This window comes from Bos javanicus, chromosome 28, assembly GCF_032452875.1.
Source record: "Bos javanicus breed banteng chromosome 28, ARS-OSU_banteng_1.0, whole genome shotgun sequence".
In the NCBI taxonomy this organism is placed as follows: Eukaryota; Metazoa; Chordata; class Mammalia; order Artiodactyla; family Bovidae; genus Bos; species Bos javanicus.
In genome coordinates, this window is record NC_083895.1 from 45,181,895 (window position 1) to 45,202,342 (window position 20,448).

The 20,448-nt window shown below is 45.3% G+C and overlaps 1 protein-coding gene across 3 annotated transcripts in view; it reads right to left on the minus strand.

The window, feature by feature from the left end:
- ERCC6 (ERCC excision repair 6, chromatin remodeling factor) overlaps positions 1-19,046 on the minus strand; it is a 72,647-nt gene extending 53,601 nt beyond the window's left edge. For 2 of the 3 annotated variants that reach the window (XM_061405679.1, XM_061405678.1), the window contains exons 1-5: positions 18,917-19,046; positions 13,861-14,296; positions 11,962-12,082; positions 10,024-10,135; positions 4,544-5,255 (exon numbers count right to left, since the gene is read on the minus strand). In XM_061405679.1, the coding sequence (XP_061261663.1) occupies positions 4,544-5,255; positions 10,024-10,135; positions 11,962-12,082; positions 13,861-14,282 (1,367 nt within the window). In that variant the 5' untranslated portion in view covers positions 14,283-14,296; positions 18,917-19,046. The remainder of the gene's footprint in view (positions 1-4,543; positions 5,256-10,023; positions 10,136-11,961; positions 12,083-13,860; positions 14,297-18,916) is intronic. The other variant, XM_061405680.1, reaches the window with a different exon arrangement.
- Positions 19,047-20,448: the final 1,402 nt, after the last annotated feature.

A 20,448-nucleotide genomic window follows, 5' to 3' on the forward strand; every position in this document is an offset into this window, starting at 1 on the left:
CCTTTAAGATTAAAAATGTATCAGAAACCAGTTTTATCAATGGGCACCATGACTACAGATTCGGGTTACACCACACCATGAGGAAAATTCTTTCCCCATCCACATCAGACCTGTCAAGTTTTCTAGACACCCCAGCAACCTCCCCAAACCTTCAGCCGACTGACCTGGGTTTGGGGTTTGGTTTCAGTCCAGGGAGGCAGGGGTGGCCATGTCCTGCTTCTTGGCACCACCGTGTGGCCGTATACAGACATTGCCCATTTCACCCAACTCCAAGTCCTGGCTTCAAACCCCAGCTCTTAACCAGTGAGATCATGGGCAAGTTGATAACTTGAAAAGGCCAAGATAAAGTGTACACCCTGCTATAATTATAACATGTGACAGATATATACGCACAGGATCAACGACTGGAATGAGGGACTTCCCCTGCAGAAACAATGATGCACTGAAGTTTGAGGGTAAATCTGCCAAGTGTTTTAACCTGCATCCTCAGTCCATATCAACATATCTGCACCACTCCACAGACCAGACCCAGTGCTGGGACCAACTTCCTCCACAAAATCTCCCCTAAAGCCCCTCCAGCTGATGTCATTACACTCTTCACCCTCTAGGTCCCATCTGTGCCCTTGTTCCCTAAAAGACTGCAGATTCCTTGCAGGAATGGCGTCGGGCATTCATGCAGTGAGAATAAAGATGAAGCAACAGAGCTGACCTCACATCTCAACTGGGAAATGAACCGTCTACACTGGGGGAACCAGGACTGATCATCCGGTGGGGAAAGGTGCGTGTATGAAACGTGGTCTTCCAGGCCACTCTGGACTCAACCTGGGACACATCACCCAACACCGAATGCATCTTATTTCTATTAAGTGCTTGGCCCCGGGAGATCCTAGATCCTAAAGCAATGCATTTTACGGAAGCCTTCACAACTGACAGCCATACCCTAATGGATACTTGAGTACCACAAAATTAAAATAAAAAATTATGGATGCTTTGTAAGACCTGTTAGCACTGACTTGAGTAAGAACCAACAGAATAACTGCTTCTAAGAAGTGGCCTATTCATCCCGGTACATAACCAGACCTATGAAAATCAGGGAACACCACTGAGGGGACAGCCTGCAAATGCAACAGGAGAGAAGAAAACAGGATAAAAATGTGGAAAAGGCGAAGTTCACAGACAGTACAAAAGATGGTTAAAACTTCCAAGCCTAGCCTGAAATCTTGGCTAAGTCAGAGAAAGTAGGATTGTAAGTGCTATTACCCAGATCCAGAAAATGTTAAGCTGTAGAAAAGGTGTGACAGGGTATTCCTGCTGAACATCAACTAAAACCAAAGATACCTAGTTAGGACTAACCTAGGGCTAATGAAGACATAAGACTCTCAAGCTGAGAGAACTAGGCGGGTGAGATGTCTAGGAATCATCCACTTTTACTTCCAACAGTTCAAAACAATTAGCATGGTTATAATTTAAGCCCTGTTATATAAATATATATAATTCAACACACACTTAAGTTCAAAAGGTACCTGCCCTAGACATATACTTCTAAATTCTAACCGTCAGGAAAAACTCACTTTCTATGTTGTAAACTGGGAGGTGGTGTTGCTCAGTTGCTAAGTCCTACTCTTTGCAGTCCCCACAGACTGTAGGATTCTCTGTCCGTTGGGTCCTCCTGGCAAGAATTCTCGAGTGGGTTGCCATTTTCCTCTCCAGGGGATCTTCCCAACCCAAGGATGGAACCTGCATTTCCTGCGGTTCCTTTACCACTGAGACACCAGGGAAGCCCCTTGTAAACTATATGGGGCTTTATTCTGATCATCAATCATCAAACCATGCTATTAATAAGATAAGAAATCCTAATCTTTTTCTTCACTCAAGGGGTTACCATTACAATTTCAATCTGTCTACAAAGATCAACAACAAGAAATAACAAAATATAGAGTGACTGGCAGTTTTAAAATATCCTTAATATGCTTCTCAATCCTGAGCATTTTAGTTTCTTTTAACATCCCCCAAGCCCAAGAGTACCAAGGGAGATGCAATATAAACGTTTTAATGTAGATGTCTACAGTTTAACAATCAGCTGCCTTAATAACCATAGCTATAAAATTTTAAGAGCTATAGTATTTTGGTGGCAATTAGAGTTATTGATATTTCTAAAACTCATTTGAGATTCTACTGTAACTTGAGCAAAAACTGACTTTCTGATATGGCTTTGGATATAACAGTTTTACAATCTTAACATTATTAAGAAAAACTTATTGCCATGAATTTAAACCCATATTTAAAATTCAATCAAAACAAACTGCTCTTGATCAAAATACTGATATACTTAAAATACATTTAATATTGACTCAATTTAATGGCAAGAATATTCATTCCACTTACAATCAATATGGTGAGATTAACACTTTTATTAATTCTCTACAGCAGTCAAGGAAAAAATATGCCACTCACTGTTCAAGAGTATTGAGCAATACCCCTCAAACAACTTTATAAATATGGAACATGTGAGGTAACTTTAAAGTTGAAATAAGAAATGACAAATATTAAGCCACTCCTCAACCCTGTCTTGCCACGTAAGGTATTACTGCAGTGTTGAGTGTAAGGGCTCCCTTAAAGACCTGGATCTAGGTTGCAGGTACTCAAATCATTTATGAAAAGAACTATGCTCCACCTACTTCTAAAAGGTTAGGTAGGGAATATGGATATGTGGCATATCCATATGTGGCAATAGGAATGGAGAATGTCAGCAGTTCTAAACAAGAAGAAAAGAATATCAGGTTAATCTTCATTCTCCAAGGTTCAGTTCAGTTCAGTTCAGTCACTCAGTCGTGTCCGACTCTTTGCAACCCCATGAATCGCAGCACACCAGGCCTCCCTGTCCATCACCAACTCCCGGAGTTCACCCAGACTCACGTCCATGGAGTCGGTGATGCCATCCAGCCATCTCATCCTCTGTCGTCCCCCTTCTCCTCCTGCCCCCAATCCCTCCCAGCATCAGAGTCTTTTCCAGTGAGTCAGCTCTTCGCATGAGGTGGCCAAAGTACTGGAGTTTCAGCTTCAGCATCAGTCCTTCCAATAAACACCCAGGACTGATCTCCTTTAGTTAGTGGGAAGCTACAAAATTACAATAAACTAGGTCTCCCTACACTGAGGAAAAAGAAAAAACTGTTGAGGATTGAGAAAAAAATATCCTGGGAGCAAATATTTAAAAAGTAATCTGGAAAAAAAAAAAGTTATCTGTTAAGCAGATTCTCACACCACCTTGAGTTTCTCAGTGCTCTTGGCAAGCCAAGTGCTGAGCCCTGAGTCACACAGCGCAGTGCTCCCTGAGACACAGTGGACACTGCAGCGTGCACACTGGTCTTCTTGGTTCGCAAAAAATGTGTGGCAACAGGCAATGCCAACTCCACAGACAAACGTGTCCACCTTCCTTTTATCTTACTTACACCAGATACTGACAAAATCATGGAAATAAGAAGCCAAAGTTAGTCTCTAGCACACACAAAAAAGGCAGTGGGAAGGGTATCTGGACATGTGAAGCCCATTTCGGGCACTAGAAGGTTTAAATTCTTAAACAACGACTTTTTTAAGACAAGGAAGGAGGGATTGAGGAAAGCAATCTTATTCTTTCATACACTAAAACTTAAACTTCAGCTCTCTGGGCTTTCTGGGGGCACTAGTGTTAAAGAACCCACCTGCAAGTCCAGGAGACCTAAGAGGCACAGATTCGATCCCTGGGTAGGGAAGATCCCCTGGAGGAGGGCATGGCAACCACTCCAGTGTTCTTGCCTGGAAAATCCCATGCACAGAGGAGCCTGGTGGGCTACAGTCCACAGGGTCGCACAGAGTCAGACACGACTGAAGTGACTTAGCATGCACACACGTTCTCCTGAAATTACTTCCACCCAGCATACGCCACACAAGCCAACCTCCTCCTCCTCCCCAGCCTCGTGGCAAGGCACCCACTCTCCAAAGGCAGGCACACAGCTCCTACTTTAGTCCTTCGCATGCCTCTTGACCCAGCCTTCCCCTTAAGCTCTTCTTCTTAGACTTGCCCCCAAATCTGAATGATGACCCAGAAGTAGAAACATCTTGGGTCAGCTCCACTGAGGATTCAGGGGTTCTGATGGTTCTATCACCGACCCAATGGACATGAGTTTGGGTCAACTCTGGGAGTTGGTGATGGACAGGGAAGCCTGGAGTGCTGCGGTCCATGGGGTTGCAAACAGTCAGACACGACTAAGTGACTGAACTGAACTGATGTTCTACTGGGCTAAGGCTGCAGGAAGTCCAATCTTTGGATGAATAGGGGTCTAACACACTAAGCTAGGCCAGAACTCTTATTTATTAATAAACCTGCCACCTACAATACATGCATTGAAGAAGGAAATGGCAACCCACTCCAGTGTTCTTGCCTGGAGAATCCCAAGGATGGCGGAACCTGGTGGGCTGCCGTCTATGGGGTCGCACAGAGTCAGACATGACTGGAGCGACTTAGCAGCAGTAGCAGCATAATAAAACACGGCCCCTGTGGACTGACCTTAATCGCTGCTTATAATAATCTTCATCTCCATCGTCTCGGCATCTCACTACTTTCCGGCCTCCTCCGGTGGCTTCAGCTTCTTCCCCAGAACTTGGAAAAAAGTCATCATCGATCTCCTGCACAGTGACTTTCTTCTGCCGTTTCCGGCGATTGAGCACCAGCCTCTGCTCCCAGTCAGAGCCTTCCCCGGGCAGGTCAGCACCCACCGTCTCTTCCAGCTCCTCCTCTGTGGGCAAGTACTCAGACTCTTCATCCTCAGAGTCCCCCTGTGCGTTTGGTCTCACATCACAATCCCAGGGTTTCTTTCCCTTTAGCAATCCGACCTGCCCCTGGAGCTGAAGAGCCCTCTTCTGGAGTTTCTTGATCTGTTTTTTCAGGCGTTTATCTGTTTTCGATACAGCTTTGCCTCTCTCATCTGGTTTGTTTTCATTGAGTGCTGAGCTCGGTTCAGAAGTGGCCGAGGCCGAAGCTTTTTTAGCTGCTCTTTTATTACAAGCTTGCTTCTTTCTTTCAAAGGACAGTTTCGCTTGATCTGCCAAATACTTTTCAAAGCCTGATGCTTCATTGAGCATTAGTTTTCTGGGCTTTTTCTCCTGCTTCTGAGGGATCTTGGTACCAAAAGGTGTCATCTGACCAGTGCGGACGAGCTCTTCCCAAGCGGTCTCCTGAGCGGGCATGAGCATGCTGCCAAGGCAGGAGGGCTCTGCTTCTGAAAAAGGGATGACAATGCATTGGGTACTAACATAAAACTTTCCAGGAGAACAACAGACGTGTGTGCTACTCAACACGGAGACACACACACACACACAAAAAAAATCAGTGAATCAGTGATGTACGATACTATGTATGAAGCACAGAGTGAAACCGACACACTCCAATTCAAAACGGTAACTTCTCAGTAACTTTTCCCAGAATACTGCATTATTAATATGCTTTCCGGGCATCCAAAGACAGACCCAGTCATACGTAACATACAGAGAGGGAAATTTTGCCGTGTTTCCTTATCAAGGAAAGAGTAGTCCTTGAAGAAGCAATCTCCCAAGTTTGCACATCACTGCTAACACCAGCTCTGAGAGGGACTTAAATTCAAGAGACAGCAGGACTGAAAACAGAACTCTAAAGAATTAGCATGCTCCTAAATAGGTTAGACATAAATGGTGGCTCTGCTCCATTCAATAGGATAGCCACCACGTGGCCATTTAAATTTACACTGAGAATTCATTTTTTTCAGTTGTACTTGCCACATTTCAAGAGCTCAGTAGCCACACGTGGCTGAAGGCTACCATGACGACCAACACAGACAGCGTTTCCACTACTGCAACCACGTCTACGGGACGGCACCACATTAGACACGCCAACTGACGGAAGGGACGCGCTGAAACTGGAGTCACGCTGTAGCGACAGGGAGCCGCCCAGAAACCACCGTCTTTCATCGGCTGAGATCGATCTGTAGCAAAATTACTACATCCATAGCCAAAACATCAACGGAAGTAAGGCTTACTGGGAAGGAAACCGTATTCTAAAACCTGTCATCTCTGCAGGCCAACAACGCCAGCACAGTTTTCGTTAAATGGACACTAAAGAAAAACGTGCCTCAGAAAGTGCAGAAATCCTAAGCGTACAGCCCAGTAAGCTTTCAGAAAAATATACCCATACACACCTGAAGAAGGACATAGCAACCCACTCCAGTATTCTTACCTGGAGAATCCCATGGACAGAAGAGCCTGGTGGGCTACAGTCTGCGGGGTGCAAGAGTAGGACACGACCGCGCAACTGGACCACCACATACCTAGACGCTAGCATCCAGGTCAGGAAGCATAAACCGCCTTTGATGGTGTCTCCCAGCTTCTAGTCCACTAGACACTGACCTGTTAACACTGCAGATAAGCTGCACCTGGCACTGAACTTGGAAATGTCTGTGCTTGTGTCTGGCTTCTTATGTTCAAAATTGTGCCTGTGAGTCATGCCTGCTGTTGAATTTGGCTGCAGTCTGTTGGTGCTCACTGCTGTTAGTGCGGTATTCTATTATATAACTCCACCACAATGTCTCCATTCTACTGTTAATGGACATGTGGGTAGTTTCCAGGTTTGGACAACTGAGAATAACGCTGCTACGAGTATTCCAGTACATGTCCTTTGGTAACGCTATGTATACAATTCTTTGGGTATATTAAGCTTTGGTAGACAACACCGAACATTTCCAAAGTGGTTCTGCCGATTTTAAGCTCTACCAGCAGTGTTTCAGAGTTTCAGCAGATCCACACCCTTGCCCTCCCATGTCAGCCATTCTGGTGGGTGTGCGGGAGAGCCGTTCCAAGGCTGTGATGTAGACTTCCCTAAGTGAACGTCTACACAGATCTGCTGATCTTTTGGGTAGCCTCTTGTAAGGAAATGCCCAAATCTTTTGCCAATTTTTGTCACAGGTGGTCTTTAAAAAGAAAAAAAAAAGATCTCTAGGAATTCTTCATACATTCTAGACTCAAGTCCCTGGATTAACACAGACACTACAAACATTTATTCCCATTCTGCAGCAGCTTGCCTTTTATGCGATCTTTCAGCAAACACAAGACCTTAGTTGTAATATAGTTCATTTATCAAATCTTTTCCTTTACAGTGAGCATTTTGTGTCCTGTTAAATCTTTGCCCCAAGATCATGGAAATGTTTACTTTGTTATACTATTAAAGCTTTTTTTATCCTTCACATTGGAAGAATCCATCTGGAATTTACTTTAGTGCGCTATATGATGGGCCAATCTTCACTTCATCTTCATGTGGATTAACCCGGCACACTTAACGGAAGGATGATCCTTCTCCACGGCATGCACTGAGACATGTATCATGAACGCAAGTGGCCACATGTGGGTGGGTCTGCTTGCTGGCCCTCTATCCTGCCCACTGGTGTGCTGGTCTGCCTTACACCACGACTGCACTGCTGTCTTACTTACTGTAGCTTAGTAACGGGTCTGGATAGTTTACTCTTCTTCAAGATCGTTGTGGCTACTCCTGACCCAATGCATTTTCATATAAATGTTACCATCCGCTCACTAGTGTCATTCACCTCAGCCTGCTCTTCCTACCCTACACCCTCTCCCTCAGAAAACTCCCTGAGGTTCATACTGGGGTGGGATGAAGCTGCAGAAGGACAGAGCTGACATCATTACAACATTGTACCTTCCATCTATAACCATGGTGTATCTCCCTCATTTGTCTTCTCTTAATTTTTCAATGACATTTTGTTGTTTTTAATGTAGACAGCACCAAAGAAAACTACTTTTTTAAACTAAGAGTTATTGCCAGGTATTTTGATTTTGATTATAATTGCCATCTTTACTAAATTTTTATTTTTTACTTTTGCTCATATGCAGAAATATGACTGATTTTTCTATACGGACCTTGTGTTCAATGACACTGCTAAATTCACATAGAATGCCCACTGATTCTTGAAAGATATGACTTTCGATACGATGACCAATCACACATTCCGTAAATAGTGATGGTTTTCTTTCTTTTCTTACATTACTACACTACAGTACAATGTAACAGGAAAGGTGATAGCAGCACCTCATATCATCCTGGATCAGAGGAGCAAAGCCAACCGTTGCAAAGTTTATCCCACCGAATTCCAGGGAAGGATTCTTTAATCAGATAATCCTCACAACGATTAAGAAATGGATCATTATGTGGAGAGCAAGGGAAAGGAAATCTCAGAAAAGCATGGGAGCAAAGAAAGGAAGGTCTACTATGCTTATGCCCATCTCAAGACAGACTTGGAAGGTTAAAGAATGTAGCCAAGGTCTATACCTGGGCAATAAAGAGCTGGGGCGCATAAAGCCCGGACGCTCTGCTCTCCTGCCTCCCCAGACAGGGCACAGAGAACCAGGGAGAAGGGACCTGGGCAATAAAGAGCTGGGGTGCATAAAGCCTGGATGCTCTGCTCTCCTGCCTCCCCACACAGGGCACAGAGCGCCAGGGAGAAGGGACCTGGGCAATAAAGAGCTGGGGCGCATAAAGCCCAGACACTCTGCTCTCCTGCCTCCCCAGACAGGGCACAGAGCACCAGGGAGAAGGGAGGGAGCACAGAAAGGATGGACGAGGAACGGTGATAAGAGAGACCAGGAGCCTAAGTGCTGGCTAGAGGCCCAGTGGAAAGAGATAATAAGAAACAGGAGTTCAGAAAAAGGGAGAGGCCGTAAGTGTACAGGTGGCTAGAGAAGCCGTAGGGAAGGGGTAAGATTATTTGGGGAGACGCAGTATTATAAAAAGAGGGCTCAGCGAGAAATTCTGAGAGTAATTACTATTTAAGATAAGCCTAGAAAATCTGGTCAAAAACAACTAAATAGAAATGGCCAGAAGGCTGAAAGAAAAACCAGCAGAGAGACATGGCTCCTGAGAGGCAGGGAAGTAGCAGCTGCTATAGACAGGCCAAGCGGAGCTCTTGGATTGGGGGAAGCAACAATTACCCCTGGGCCGACTTTTACTAAACAAACAATACGAAGCAAAAGATAACAGCAAGTTCTAGGCAGCCAGATCAAGAAACGGTTTTTTACTAACGAGAAACAACAGCATTTCAGCAGCAGGAAGCACTGGCCACAGGCCCGGTGGACCCTGTAAGACAACTCTCACAGCACAGCTAGTATCTTTTTCCGTCACCTCAGTTGAGTCTTCACAATTCTCTTGTCTTACTGAATGGAGCCAGCACAAAATGTTTGCTTGAAGGGCTTAAATCTGTATTTCAACTAGTAAATAACTGAACAGCTACCAACAATTTCTAAACACACACACACACACACTGACACTCAAGGCATTTCGTTTCAGAGCTTACGTATCTTCCCAAAAGGTTTTCCAAAAGACACCCATCCAGGGCAGTGATATAAGCAAAATCATGGCCATGAACTAAATAACCTGAATTAAGATGCCTTAACAACAGAATTGATGGTTAGAAAGCCTGTCAAACAGGTTCCAAAAAGATTTGTAAAAGCAATTCTATGAATGCTGACTGATGATACTGGGTCAACAAAACATAATTCAATCAAGATGTTAGGTGTCTTTATGAAGTTAATTATACAAAATGTTAAGATTTCTAATTTATTAAACGTAATACTTACTAAATGGGCACCAGGAGCCTCTATTAGGCTGAGTTAAAAATTTACTTTCATTCTCTGAAGCCCCCAAAGACTTCTAATTCGTTCCATCTCACAGTTTCTCTCTCTCTGAACAGTCTCTATCTAAACATCAAAGAGCTGCTAAAGAAAGACAGGAAAATACAAACGAGTCAGACTGGTAGACCCAGGTTAGGGTTAGAGTTAGGGTTAGGCTAGGTTCTATAGCTGTAGAGAATACAATGGCCTGCGTTTGTTTTGACACTAAGCAAATAAATGTATTTGTCCAAACACCCAGGCTGGGACTGAAGAGACACCCTCCACGGAGCAGAGGCATCAGGCAGCAGTTCGGAACAGAGACCCCACCCAGGACCTCACCAGCATCCTCCTCCTCCAGCCCGCCGAGGCCGAGTTCCACCTTCACCTCTGCTCCTCCGAGGACGGCCTGGAGTCGTTTTTGTTTTGCCGTGATCTTCTTCAGCTGTTGTTCCTTAAATGGTAAATGGTGAATACAAAAAAACAGCAGTGAAATGATTAAATACAAAAGGCAGCATCATAAAATTTTAAACACTTTAATCAAGGCCAGAATAAAAATAAAACACAACGGCCATATGTTACTATTACTACAGAGAAACTGATCTGAGTAACTGCTACTTTTCTCGCAGGAAGTAGCGTGTTCCCCCAGGCGGCACCCCGTCCCCGTCCCCCTGACCGGGTGGCACAGTCCACTACTGGTAAGCACCTAAGCCCCACATGCACTGACTGTTGACTTGGGAGGCGGCCCTGCTCTTCTTGGCGTCCCCGTCACACACTGGGTAGATCACTGCATTTGTTTCTGACCTTAGCAGCCAAAGGGCTATGAGGTCAATAGGCTTTATGGCAAAGAAACACATCAGTGTTCAAACAGTGGAAACAGTAACCCCCCTGATAACCTACCACATTTATGACTGTCCTTTATAGTACACTACTCAATCACAACATTGGAAAATAAACTCTATTTTGACAGCCCCTCTTACTCTGTCCTTCCTGGGCCCCCCTTTGTTTTGTCTTCCTCCTACATCACCAGAGCTCACTATGTGGCCATTCCTAGGGACTCCCCAGTTAACTAGGCCTATGGTAGGTGGTTCTTCTTTCCCAGGTCAAGAATGTTTAAACAGCAGACATGAGCGTGGGGCGAGGGGACATCCTGATTATGGACACCATGTTGTAACGACTTGTAATTTGTTTTATCTTGCAGGTTTTTTCTCAGCAAATTCTCATTTAAAACAGCCTGTCTCTGAACAGTCTCTCTCTAAACATCAGAGAAGAGCTAAAGAAAGACAGGAGTAGACAAGCATGTTAGACTAGTACCTAAGTGCTCCTCGCTGCTCTTTGAAACTCCAACCCACCAGAAGCCCCGTATTCACACGCTCCCACAGAGGCCAGACGGTCCCGTCTGCTCTGGGGAGACCCCGGCTGCCTCACTCCACTGTAAGCAATGAGTGAGCTGCTGCTATGGAGGTAAGTGAGGAGTCAGTGTGGTGAAGACCACGAACCGTTGAGTGGAAGGCAGAAGGAGGAGCCAAGGCTAACGAGACCCCCAAAGATAAAGCCCAAACAGGCGTCGTGAGGACCCTACTCGCTGCAGGGGATCGACTGCAAGCACAAGGCCATGTGTTAGCCACCCTGGACGGCAGCAATAAGGTGATTAAAACGAGTCATTTCTACCCCCCGCCACATGTTGTCATGGAGTGTACGTAAGTTCTAAAAAATGCTCAGACTTTATAAAAACAATGTCAAAAGTAACAGGCACTTCCCCATCCGTAAGTCCAACAACCCTAAGTGCAGCCCCGTCAGTGTGGCTGGGTGGCAACTAAGGCCAGCCTCTTAGAAGAGCGCGCGGGTGTGGGGTGGGGCTGGCGGGAAACAGTCAGCACAGGCAGGCGCCGGGCAGGGAAAGGGCCAAGTCCACGCGAGACGAGACGAGACGGCGAGAGGCTGGCGGGCCAGAGAGGAACCTCAGCTGGGGGAGAGAGAGCGGCGACGCGAGGGAGCCCGTGCAAGCACGGGAGTGAGGCGAAAAGTCAAAACAGGGGGCTTCCTCTCAGCTGCCAAGGTGCCTGCACATGTGTGCATGTATTTTTAGAAACACTCTTTAAACCGAGGATGTTCAAGGGAAACAGCCAAAAAATTAAATGCATAAAATTTAATTCTCTATTGTAGATCTGCTCCACATCTTACAAGTACTTCTCAGAAATACTTATTTCCTAAATATTACATGAGCTTAAATAATGACTTTTTTTCAAAACCCGAGACTTAAGTGTTTTCTGGAGTCACCTTGTCACACTTCTGTCGTTTTACAGAGTCTAGTTTCCTGCTGATGTCTTTGTTGGTGGCAGCTTGAGGGCCAAGTTGTTCAATAATTTTATCAATCTGTCTTAAGGATGTCGTACATGACCTGAAAAGTAAGAGAAAATCTCTATTTTCCACTCTGGTAACATTTTTTACAGAAGAATATGAAAAGAGGAATGCTAACAACATGTCCCTTTTACTTCTCATTAACTAGACACTAGAGAAACCAAACCAGACTAACATACTCTCTGGCCACTAACAGAACCTGAAGAATTGTTATAAATATAAGACGACCGCTCATGCTTTTTTTTAATCTGGCTAATTTTAATCTGCTTATTTCCACTGGCAAACTGATTCATTCAGCCTATAAGCATTTTAAGTGTCTATTCAAGAGACTATGCAAAAATGATGGGCAATGTTGTCCTTTTATATGAAAAAATGCATACACTTTTCTTTAAGATGATTTTTTAGAGCAGTTTTAGGTACACAGAAAAATTGAGGAGAAGGCAGTGATTTCCCATATACTCCTTGCCCCAAATACGCACAGACTACCCCATTAGCAGCAACCCAAACATGGGTTTTTAAAGCCCATTATGGGAGTTTCCCAAAGTTTGGAAAAGTACTAAACATATTTAAACATTTCTTATATAAATCAGACATCTGTGACAGTATTTTTCTTTTGCATGACTAGAAGACTTACAGCTATATTATTACACTTTGTAGTACAAACAGAAAAAGCCAATTTATAATAGACTGCTCCTAAAATAAGACATAGAATTGCAACTCCCAACTTTCAAAAGACAAATTCAATATTGACACTTGTGTAATTTGCTGTCTGTATCCTTTGTGGATTTCAGCAGAAAAGACGTTATCAACGCAACTCACTGGTGGTCCTGGCACCACGTGTCACCCTCTGTCTAGCACTGGGCAGCTCATGACTCTGCAGCACCCTGCTCTGTCACCTCTGCAAGCAGTGGACACATTTCCAAGGTCCTCACACCTGAAGGTCAGACTACAACTATTGGAGAACACCTGCTGCTCAAGAGGCTCAAAGAACACACCAGAAAACTGTGAGCAGAGAACAGGCCCTTTGGGTGCCAGGAGTGCACAGCGCCCTCCGCAGGGGCAGCAGCTCCATACTCTCCCCTCCTCCTCCCGCCGCCCCACCTGACGCCGCCCCACCCCTCCACCTGGCCTCCTTCTCTCCCTGCTTGCAGCACGCTCGGCTGAGCACACTGGCTATGGGGGGCAGACTGGCAATGGAGCGCGAGCTCACCTCAATCCTCTGCCCCCTCTTTCAGCCCAGGTCCAGGCCTCTCCACAACCAACGCGTTCTGCTCAGCACAGCCCAGGTCCGTTTCTCCTCTAAAGCCTAAGTGAGCCTCCATGGCACTTCACCTTTCCTTAGAGAGGCAAAAGTACAATGGAAGAAAGGAAAAGCAGGGAGGGATTTCTCACTGTTTCCAGAAATGCAAATCTGAAAAGGTACCAAAAGACTGGTCCTCGGTTCAGGAACAGGAAACTAGAAAGAAACTATAGGATGGGGGAGAGGGCCGGGGGACGTTCCTGCTATCTGGAGTGGACACATCAGATCTTCACAAACACCTCTCCTGAGAACCATCTGTGCACAAGCTTGTGAGATCTGGGCCAGAGAACAGCACTTCTCTCCAGGACATCATGTGTAAACAAGCTGCCAAGAACTGAACTGAGTAACTACTGTTTACAATGCTCCTGAGGGCTGGGGTTTAAACACAGGTCAAGGACTTACTGACTCCATTTTCTGATTAAAGGTTCTATAAATCCCCTCAATTTCTGGACTACCACAGGTATTGTCTACATTTTTCAGTCGTAAGTAAAATCAGAGAGAAGGTGGTCCACACTCACGTGAGGTCGTCCAGGACTGACCGGTACTCCTTCTCCGCCTCAGCGAGCTGGGCCACGCAGCTGGCCTCATGGATGGCGCTACCAACCTGCTGAAGCACCCCTTGCTCCAGCACATCCTGGTCGTAGACATCTACACCCAACCCCTGCAGCTCCAGGGCCTGTGCACCGGGCTCCACGGCCTGGATCTGATGTCTGTCGATGTGCAGCAGGGCTGGCCCTCTCCTGGGAAGTTCCAAGAGACACCCTTCGGTGGAAGTGGAGGGTCCATTAGCAGAGGAACAAGAGGGGAGGCTCTGCCCCAGGTCCATGTCGCCATCCTTCTCCTGCTTGATTGTCCCCTCCTCACTGCCACTGACATCCTGGCTCCGTGAACAGTCTGGCTCCTGAGTCTGACTTGAGTGCGGGATTCTTTCATTTGGCATCCTCTTCAGACTATCTAAAAGGAAAAAATTTTTCAGCAAGCCCATCAGTTATATAGAATTGTATTTATAAAGTTTAGCAAATATTTCATAATTAAAGCAGATTCATTTCTCAAAAGACCAATAATCCTCCAATTACATAAATTCAAGTTTCCAAGTATTATTTCTCTTAAAAGAGCAAAAACTATAGATCTTCTTGAGTTCTGATAATAAGGAAAATTCCCAACAACAGAAAAAGAAATGCAGTATCATCAAGAACCCTGGGGTACCCAGCTGAGAAAGCTGGCAACCAGTATCCCAAGTGATGCCCGCAGTCTTCTCCAAATCACGTGAAGTCACTTCACTGCTGCTTTCCAAGCGAGCCTCTTCACTGCGTTATGGCACAAAGACCCGCATTAGAGCTGCATGATCAACTGGACATCAGACCCAGTGACTTAAGCAGACAGACTGGTAGAGGTTCTCTACACATCCAACACTGGAAACTTTTAGGTTGACTATTTATTCCAATAAGTAGAAACCTCTGAAAAGAGATAATAAATAACACCACTCAAATCAGAACCTCAGTTAATTAAAAGTCTTAAAAATAACTCCATTTCAATGCATGGTATTTCTCACCAACAAGCTGGCAAAAACATGATGACTGATAATATCCACCACACGTAAGAAAGAGCCACCTCCACATAACGTTGGTGGGAATATAAATTAGTAAAATTCTTTTGGAAGGCAGTTTAGCAATATCTACCAAGATTTAAAATGCACATTACTAGGCACTTATTCCAGAGAAATATTCACATATACATAGGCTATTTATTGTAGCATGTATAATGGTCTTAAACCAGCATTAAATACTCTCAACAGTAACAATATGAAAGTCAAATAAAATGAAAAGCCATGTCGTATGAAGGCATTTATATTGGAAAAAAATGTGTACCCACATCTGTGTGCAAGGAATGCATTCAAAATGATGTGAAGATACATACTAAACCTTTAGCGTTGGAAGGGGGGAGACAGAAGGAGAAGGTAGGAATGAAGGGGAACTTTCACATTTTACAACAAGAAATGAGGAACTCCTCGAATGAAAATGAAAATATGTTTGCTATACTGCCTGTATAACTCCATCTAATAAATACTTTTAAATAGATTTAAGTGACAGCTTATCTTTTTACTTAACCGTGAATAAACTCTTTATTTCTATGAAATGTTCACAAGTTCCCCAACAAGCTCCACTCATTCCTCATTAAATAAAGTGATGCCAGTGGCCAAGCACGAGGATACAAAGATGCCAGGAACTTAGTGTCACCCTGTCCCGAGGGGCTCACTCTCCACTGGAGAAGCATGCCAGTGGGGCACGTCGATAAAAGAGGCACAGACAAGAGGCCAGGCGGACACAGAAGAAGGGACAGTGCACTGGATCTGGAGTTCAAAAAACACAGACAAAGTGAGTTCTGCACATGACCCACGATCTGACACACATAAGGTGCTCATACATGTGGAAAGGCAGGCTCAGAGGGGAATCTAAAATAACAAGTCTGGTCTGGACAACTGAGTCACTGGTGAATTCAGTCACGAAATTTGAATCAGAAAGGAAGCAGATGGTAAGCAGCCAAAGCTGTCCGGCCAGAAGGCAGGCAGAAATATGAATCTGGGCTCTAGAGAAAATCTGGAAATATCAGCAGAGTAAACAGCCCCAGGGATCCCAGGGCACTTGACAGGGACCAGAGATTCTTTTAGAGGATAAGAAAGAGGCTAAGGTTGAAAAGGTTAAAAGTGAACAGCAGAGAAAGAAAATTCCTCTACCTGGGGCCCTTCTGATTATTTCCAGAAGAAAGGATCAGACTGGCACTCTATTACTTTCAACAGAGAGGATTCTGGCTCCGAGCCTTCATACTAGCTGGAATTTTTTCATTGTTCTTATTTGTATGTATACAAGGATTTCCTTTTCAGTTCTTAAAACATATACTAATCAATCAAAATATTAAGTAATAACTCTGTAGTGCAAAGACAAGCTTAAAATAACGATGTTTGGAGACAACGTCTAATAAGGAGTTAGGAAGGAATGGTCAAATGTGGGAAATAACAGGGCAAGTTCTAAGGAAACTCCAAAGGTTCCAGTGGATTTGGAAAGCTGATCAGTGGTTATCTTAGTAAAAGAAATCTTAGCAAAGGGGAAAAAAAAAAATCAGACCATAGTGGGATAAGAAATGGGTAGATAAGGAAATAGAGGCCTAAGGATAGGCTATGGCAGAGAGAGATCACTGGAATAATAAAGGAATTAAAGGATGGGGAAGGAAAATTTGGTCAAGAAAAACTATAGGATGAACAGCGAGTGGGGACTAGGGAGATAATCTGCAAAGAAAGCAGTATATGAGACAGCAGCAAGTACAGAAGTGAAGAGGGCACAGCACACCTGTCTCTGACTCTGGCAGGAGGATGACTCCTGATGGACCTGAACGTACAGGTGCAGAGAGCAGCTTAGGTGGACCACAGAGAAAATACTCTATAAGGCAGGAAATTGGGCATTACCTGAGTCACGGGACACAGCTGGGATGGGAGGTGGGGGAGAGTAAGAATCGGAACTAAGTAACCTGTAGAAGAGAAAAGCTGACGGGGAACGAACACTGGTGACAGGTGCGGAGGCCTACCAGAGGCTGGTTCCCCAACCAGGAACTGCCAACAACCCCAGCTTCCTCCTTCAGTAATCAGCAGTCCCAGGGGAAATGCCAATGTTGGGCGTCTTCAGGGTAGAAAAGCAGATGTTGCCTGGGGGTAAAGATGCTGAGAAGACGTGCCAGAAGTCAATACAACATGGTAAAAACAATTACTCTTCAATTAAAAATAACTTTTTTTAAAAGATGCTGAGTATTTCAAGTAACTGACCTTGGGGTCCAAGCTGGGCAGATTAGGGAAAGAAAAAAAAAAAAAACAAGCCAGGAGGCACTGAAGAGCGAGGAAGGAAAAGGCAGGTGAAAAAGAGAAAAGAAGGAAGAAAGGGATCAAGAAGCCACTTGGAGAATACACTAAAGGGCAAGTCTCCTGGGAATAAGAGATGAAAACCAGGAAGTTCCGGTTAGAAGGCAGAATTATTTCAGAAGCGAAATAAATCAGCTGACATTCAATAGATATTTACTGAGTCAATTACACCAGACAATGTACTCTGCCAAAGAGTTTCTGTCTGCATAGAACTTGGAGCTCTTGCGGATGACATGTATTTTAAGAATTATACATATGTATTTACCTACATAAATACATGCACGCTTAGTTGTTCAGTCATGTCTGACTCTTTGCTCCCCCATGGACTGTAGCCAGCCAGCCCCCTCTGTCCACTGAATTTCCCAGGCAAGAATACTGGAGTAGATTCCCATTTCCTTCTCCAACATAAATAAGTATTTATACATAAATTAAACACACACAAATATAACTGTGGTAACTGCTATAGAAAAGTACAGACTTCTTATAACAAAATAACACAGGAGCCTAACTGATATTAGAGAAGTAGATGTGAGGTCAGGGACACCTCTTTGATAAACTGATATGTGAACCAGCATCTGAAGGATGAAATAACAGGCCAAAAGTGAGTATTTTGCAAACAAACAGCATGTGTGATTTCTAAGGCTGGTAAGAGTTGGTGCTATTGAAAAACTGGAAGAAGGCTGGAGCATTCTGACAAATCTTTATTGTACATGAATTACAGAGTTAAAGAAACTGATAATGACTCATTTACAGAACGTCTTCTAACACTCTGCAAGACTTAACCATCTGGAAAAACAGTATCTTCATTGTCCTCCTTTCAGAACTGGGGCGTCTGTGGGAGGCGCTGGATACTGGTTTGGAGGTTTAGTTGTATATATGCAGAACTGGGAAGGGGAAGGGGTGTACTTGAAGATGGAACCATGGGCAAGGACCAGATCACAGGGAGCCTAGGGAAACATGAACTTGGATTTTTCTCCAAGTGTAATGGAGTGACTCTAACAGTTTCAATCAGGGTGATAATGCCATGACCCAATTTATGTTTGTAAAGACCAGCTGGACTACAGTACGGATAATGGATTGGAGGAAACAGCGCAACATGGACATGCTGGGGCCCGTACGGGTGACAAGTGACAGGAGCTTGGAACTGGTGATAGCAGTGAAGATAAGATGCTACGTGGGAAATCTTTATGCTACAGCATTTATATGCGGACTGCTCAATCCTCCTTCACATACTCCCACTTGACTATATCAACTGCCTGACTTGTTTTTACCCCGAATGTCTCGTTCAAATAACAACTCCAGTTTTAACCGAGATCAAACAGGGCCGGGCTGACCCTAATTGCGGGGGGCGGCGGGAGGGGGGGGGGCAGGACACAGAGCCGGAAAGCTGATGCTTAGTCGCCGGCCCACCTTGCCCTCGGCGGAGCCAGGGGGCCCCCCACCCCCACCGGTCCTCCCAGGTGAGCGCTCCCGAGCAGCACTTCCGGCCGCAGGTGGGAGGGCGCGACAGCCGCGCGCCCAGCCCGAGGGCCCGCTCCTGGCCGCCCGCGCGAAAGGGCTCCATCCCGGCTGCCAGGGGTCCAGGCGGGGCTGCGGCCGCCTGGAGAGTCGGAGCGGGCCCCGGACACGTCCCGTCTGACATTCAACCAGGCCGCCAGAACACTCACCCCAGGGCCGCGCGGCCACCCGTACGGAAACGTACACGCAGCAGCCGCAGTCAGCCGCCGTAGAACTTGGACTAGGACCGGGCGCGGCGCGTGCGTCTTCTACGTCGCCTGCCGCCGTAAGCACCGCCCCCAACAGTGACCCGACAGCCGTGCGCGGGCGGGGCCTAGGGCGCATGCGCCGGCTGTAGGGGTGATTTTGAACCCGGGTGAGGCCACGTGGTTTGAGCTCGTGACACAGCCGTGCTTTTCTACCTGCGAGCCGAGTGCGGAAGTGGTCCTGGTTGCTGATCTCTGGATTGTGGCTAGCGCTTCACGCGTGGTGAAAAATACATCTTTAGTAAAGGGGATTATAAGAATTAAAAGAAGGAATAAGAATGTTTCCAGAAAAGGTAGAGAGGGATACGCAGTGTGCGGAGCGACTGTGCTGACAATTAACCATGAACCCCAAAGAGAAAGTAAGCTTGGGGAAAGGAGCTGTCTTGAGCTCCGCTCGTTTCAGTATCTGGCACGGCTGTTAGTACGTGAGGAATAGGGAGAGGGCTTATTTATCTTTGTTCCCCCTCTTACACACACACACACACGCACCCCGAGTGGTGTGTGTACACAGTGGGCCTACGTCAGTGTCTTGATTGCTTTAGTCAGTCACTTAATATTTGTCCTCAGATCAAAAAGGAGGATTTTTGAGCCGGGTGACAATTCAGCTGGGAACGTTTGAAGAAACAAAAGGGTCACACACAGGTTCAGAACAAAGGGAGAAAATTGAGCTTCACCTGAGGAAGGAGTAGCCCCCTTTGGGTGGCAGCTGTCTCAAACAGCAGCAGCTTCTTTGCCCAGAGATTCCTGCTCTGGGAAAGGGTGGATTTTCCAGGGATCAGCGCCAGAGAGCCTTCTGGGAGTAAGTGACTGTGGGAAGAATCTTCCGGGTCTGAGCAGGAAAAGGGAGTGGCAAGTGTACTTGTAACACTCAGTAATAGCACTGTATCTGTCCTGTTGGCATTGCCAATCTACATATGCCTAGAGCCGTCCCACATCAAAATAACTTGTTTTCTTTTCTCAAAAGGAATAAAGAACTCTGGTCATGTCTTGACCAGACATGAAAATAGTAATGCATTAGTAAGATATTAGTTTGAATGCTTGAATGGGAGAGCAGTTTTTCCCAGGTATACAATGGTTACCACTTTGAGAATGAGGTCCCCTTTCTAATGTGTACTGTTTGGGTGAGCCCCTATAAATCATGCAGAATTTGGACAGGAAGCAAATGGTACACTAAGACTAGGTAGTTGGGGAGAGTTAATAACAGTGTTTACAGAGGTGTGGGCAGGATTTAGGAAAACAACTCAGGATGGGATAGTAACCCTGGGGCTAGTGAGAGGCCAGGAGCCTCTGTTGCCATCTGTTTTGGGCTAGATTGCATCCCTCATTTATTTGAAATTCTAACCCCCAGGACCTCCAAACACAGAACTGTATTTGGAGATAGGGTCTTTAAAAACCCTAAAAACTGTTAAGTTAAACGGAGGTCATTAGGGTGGGCC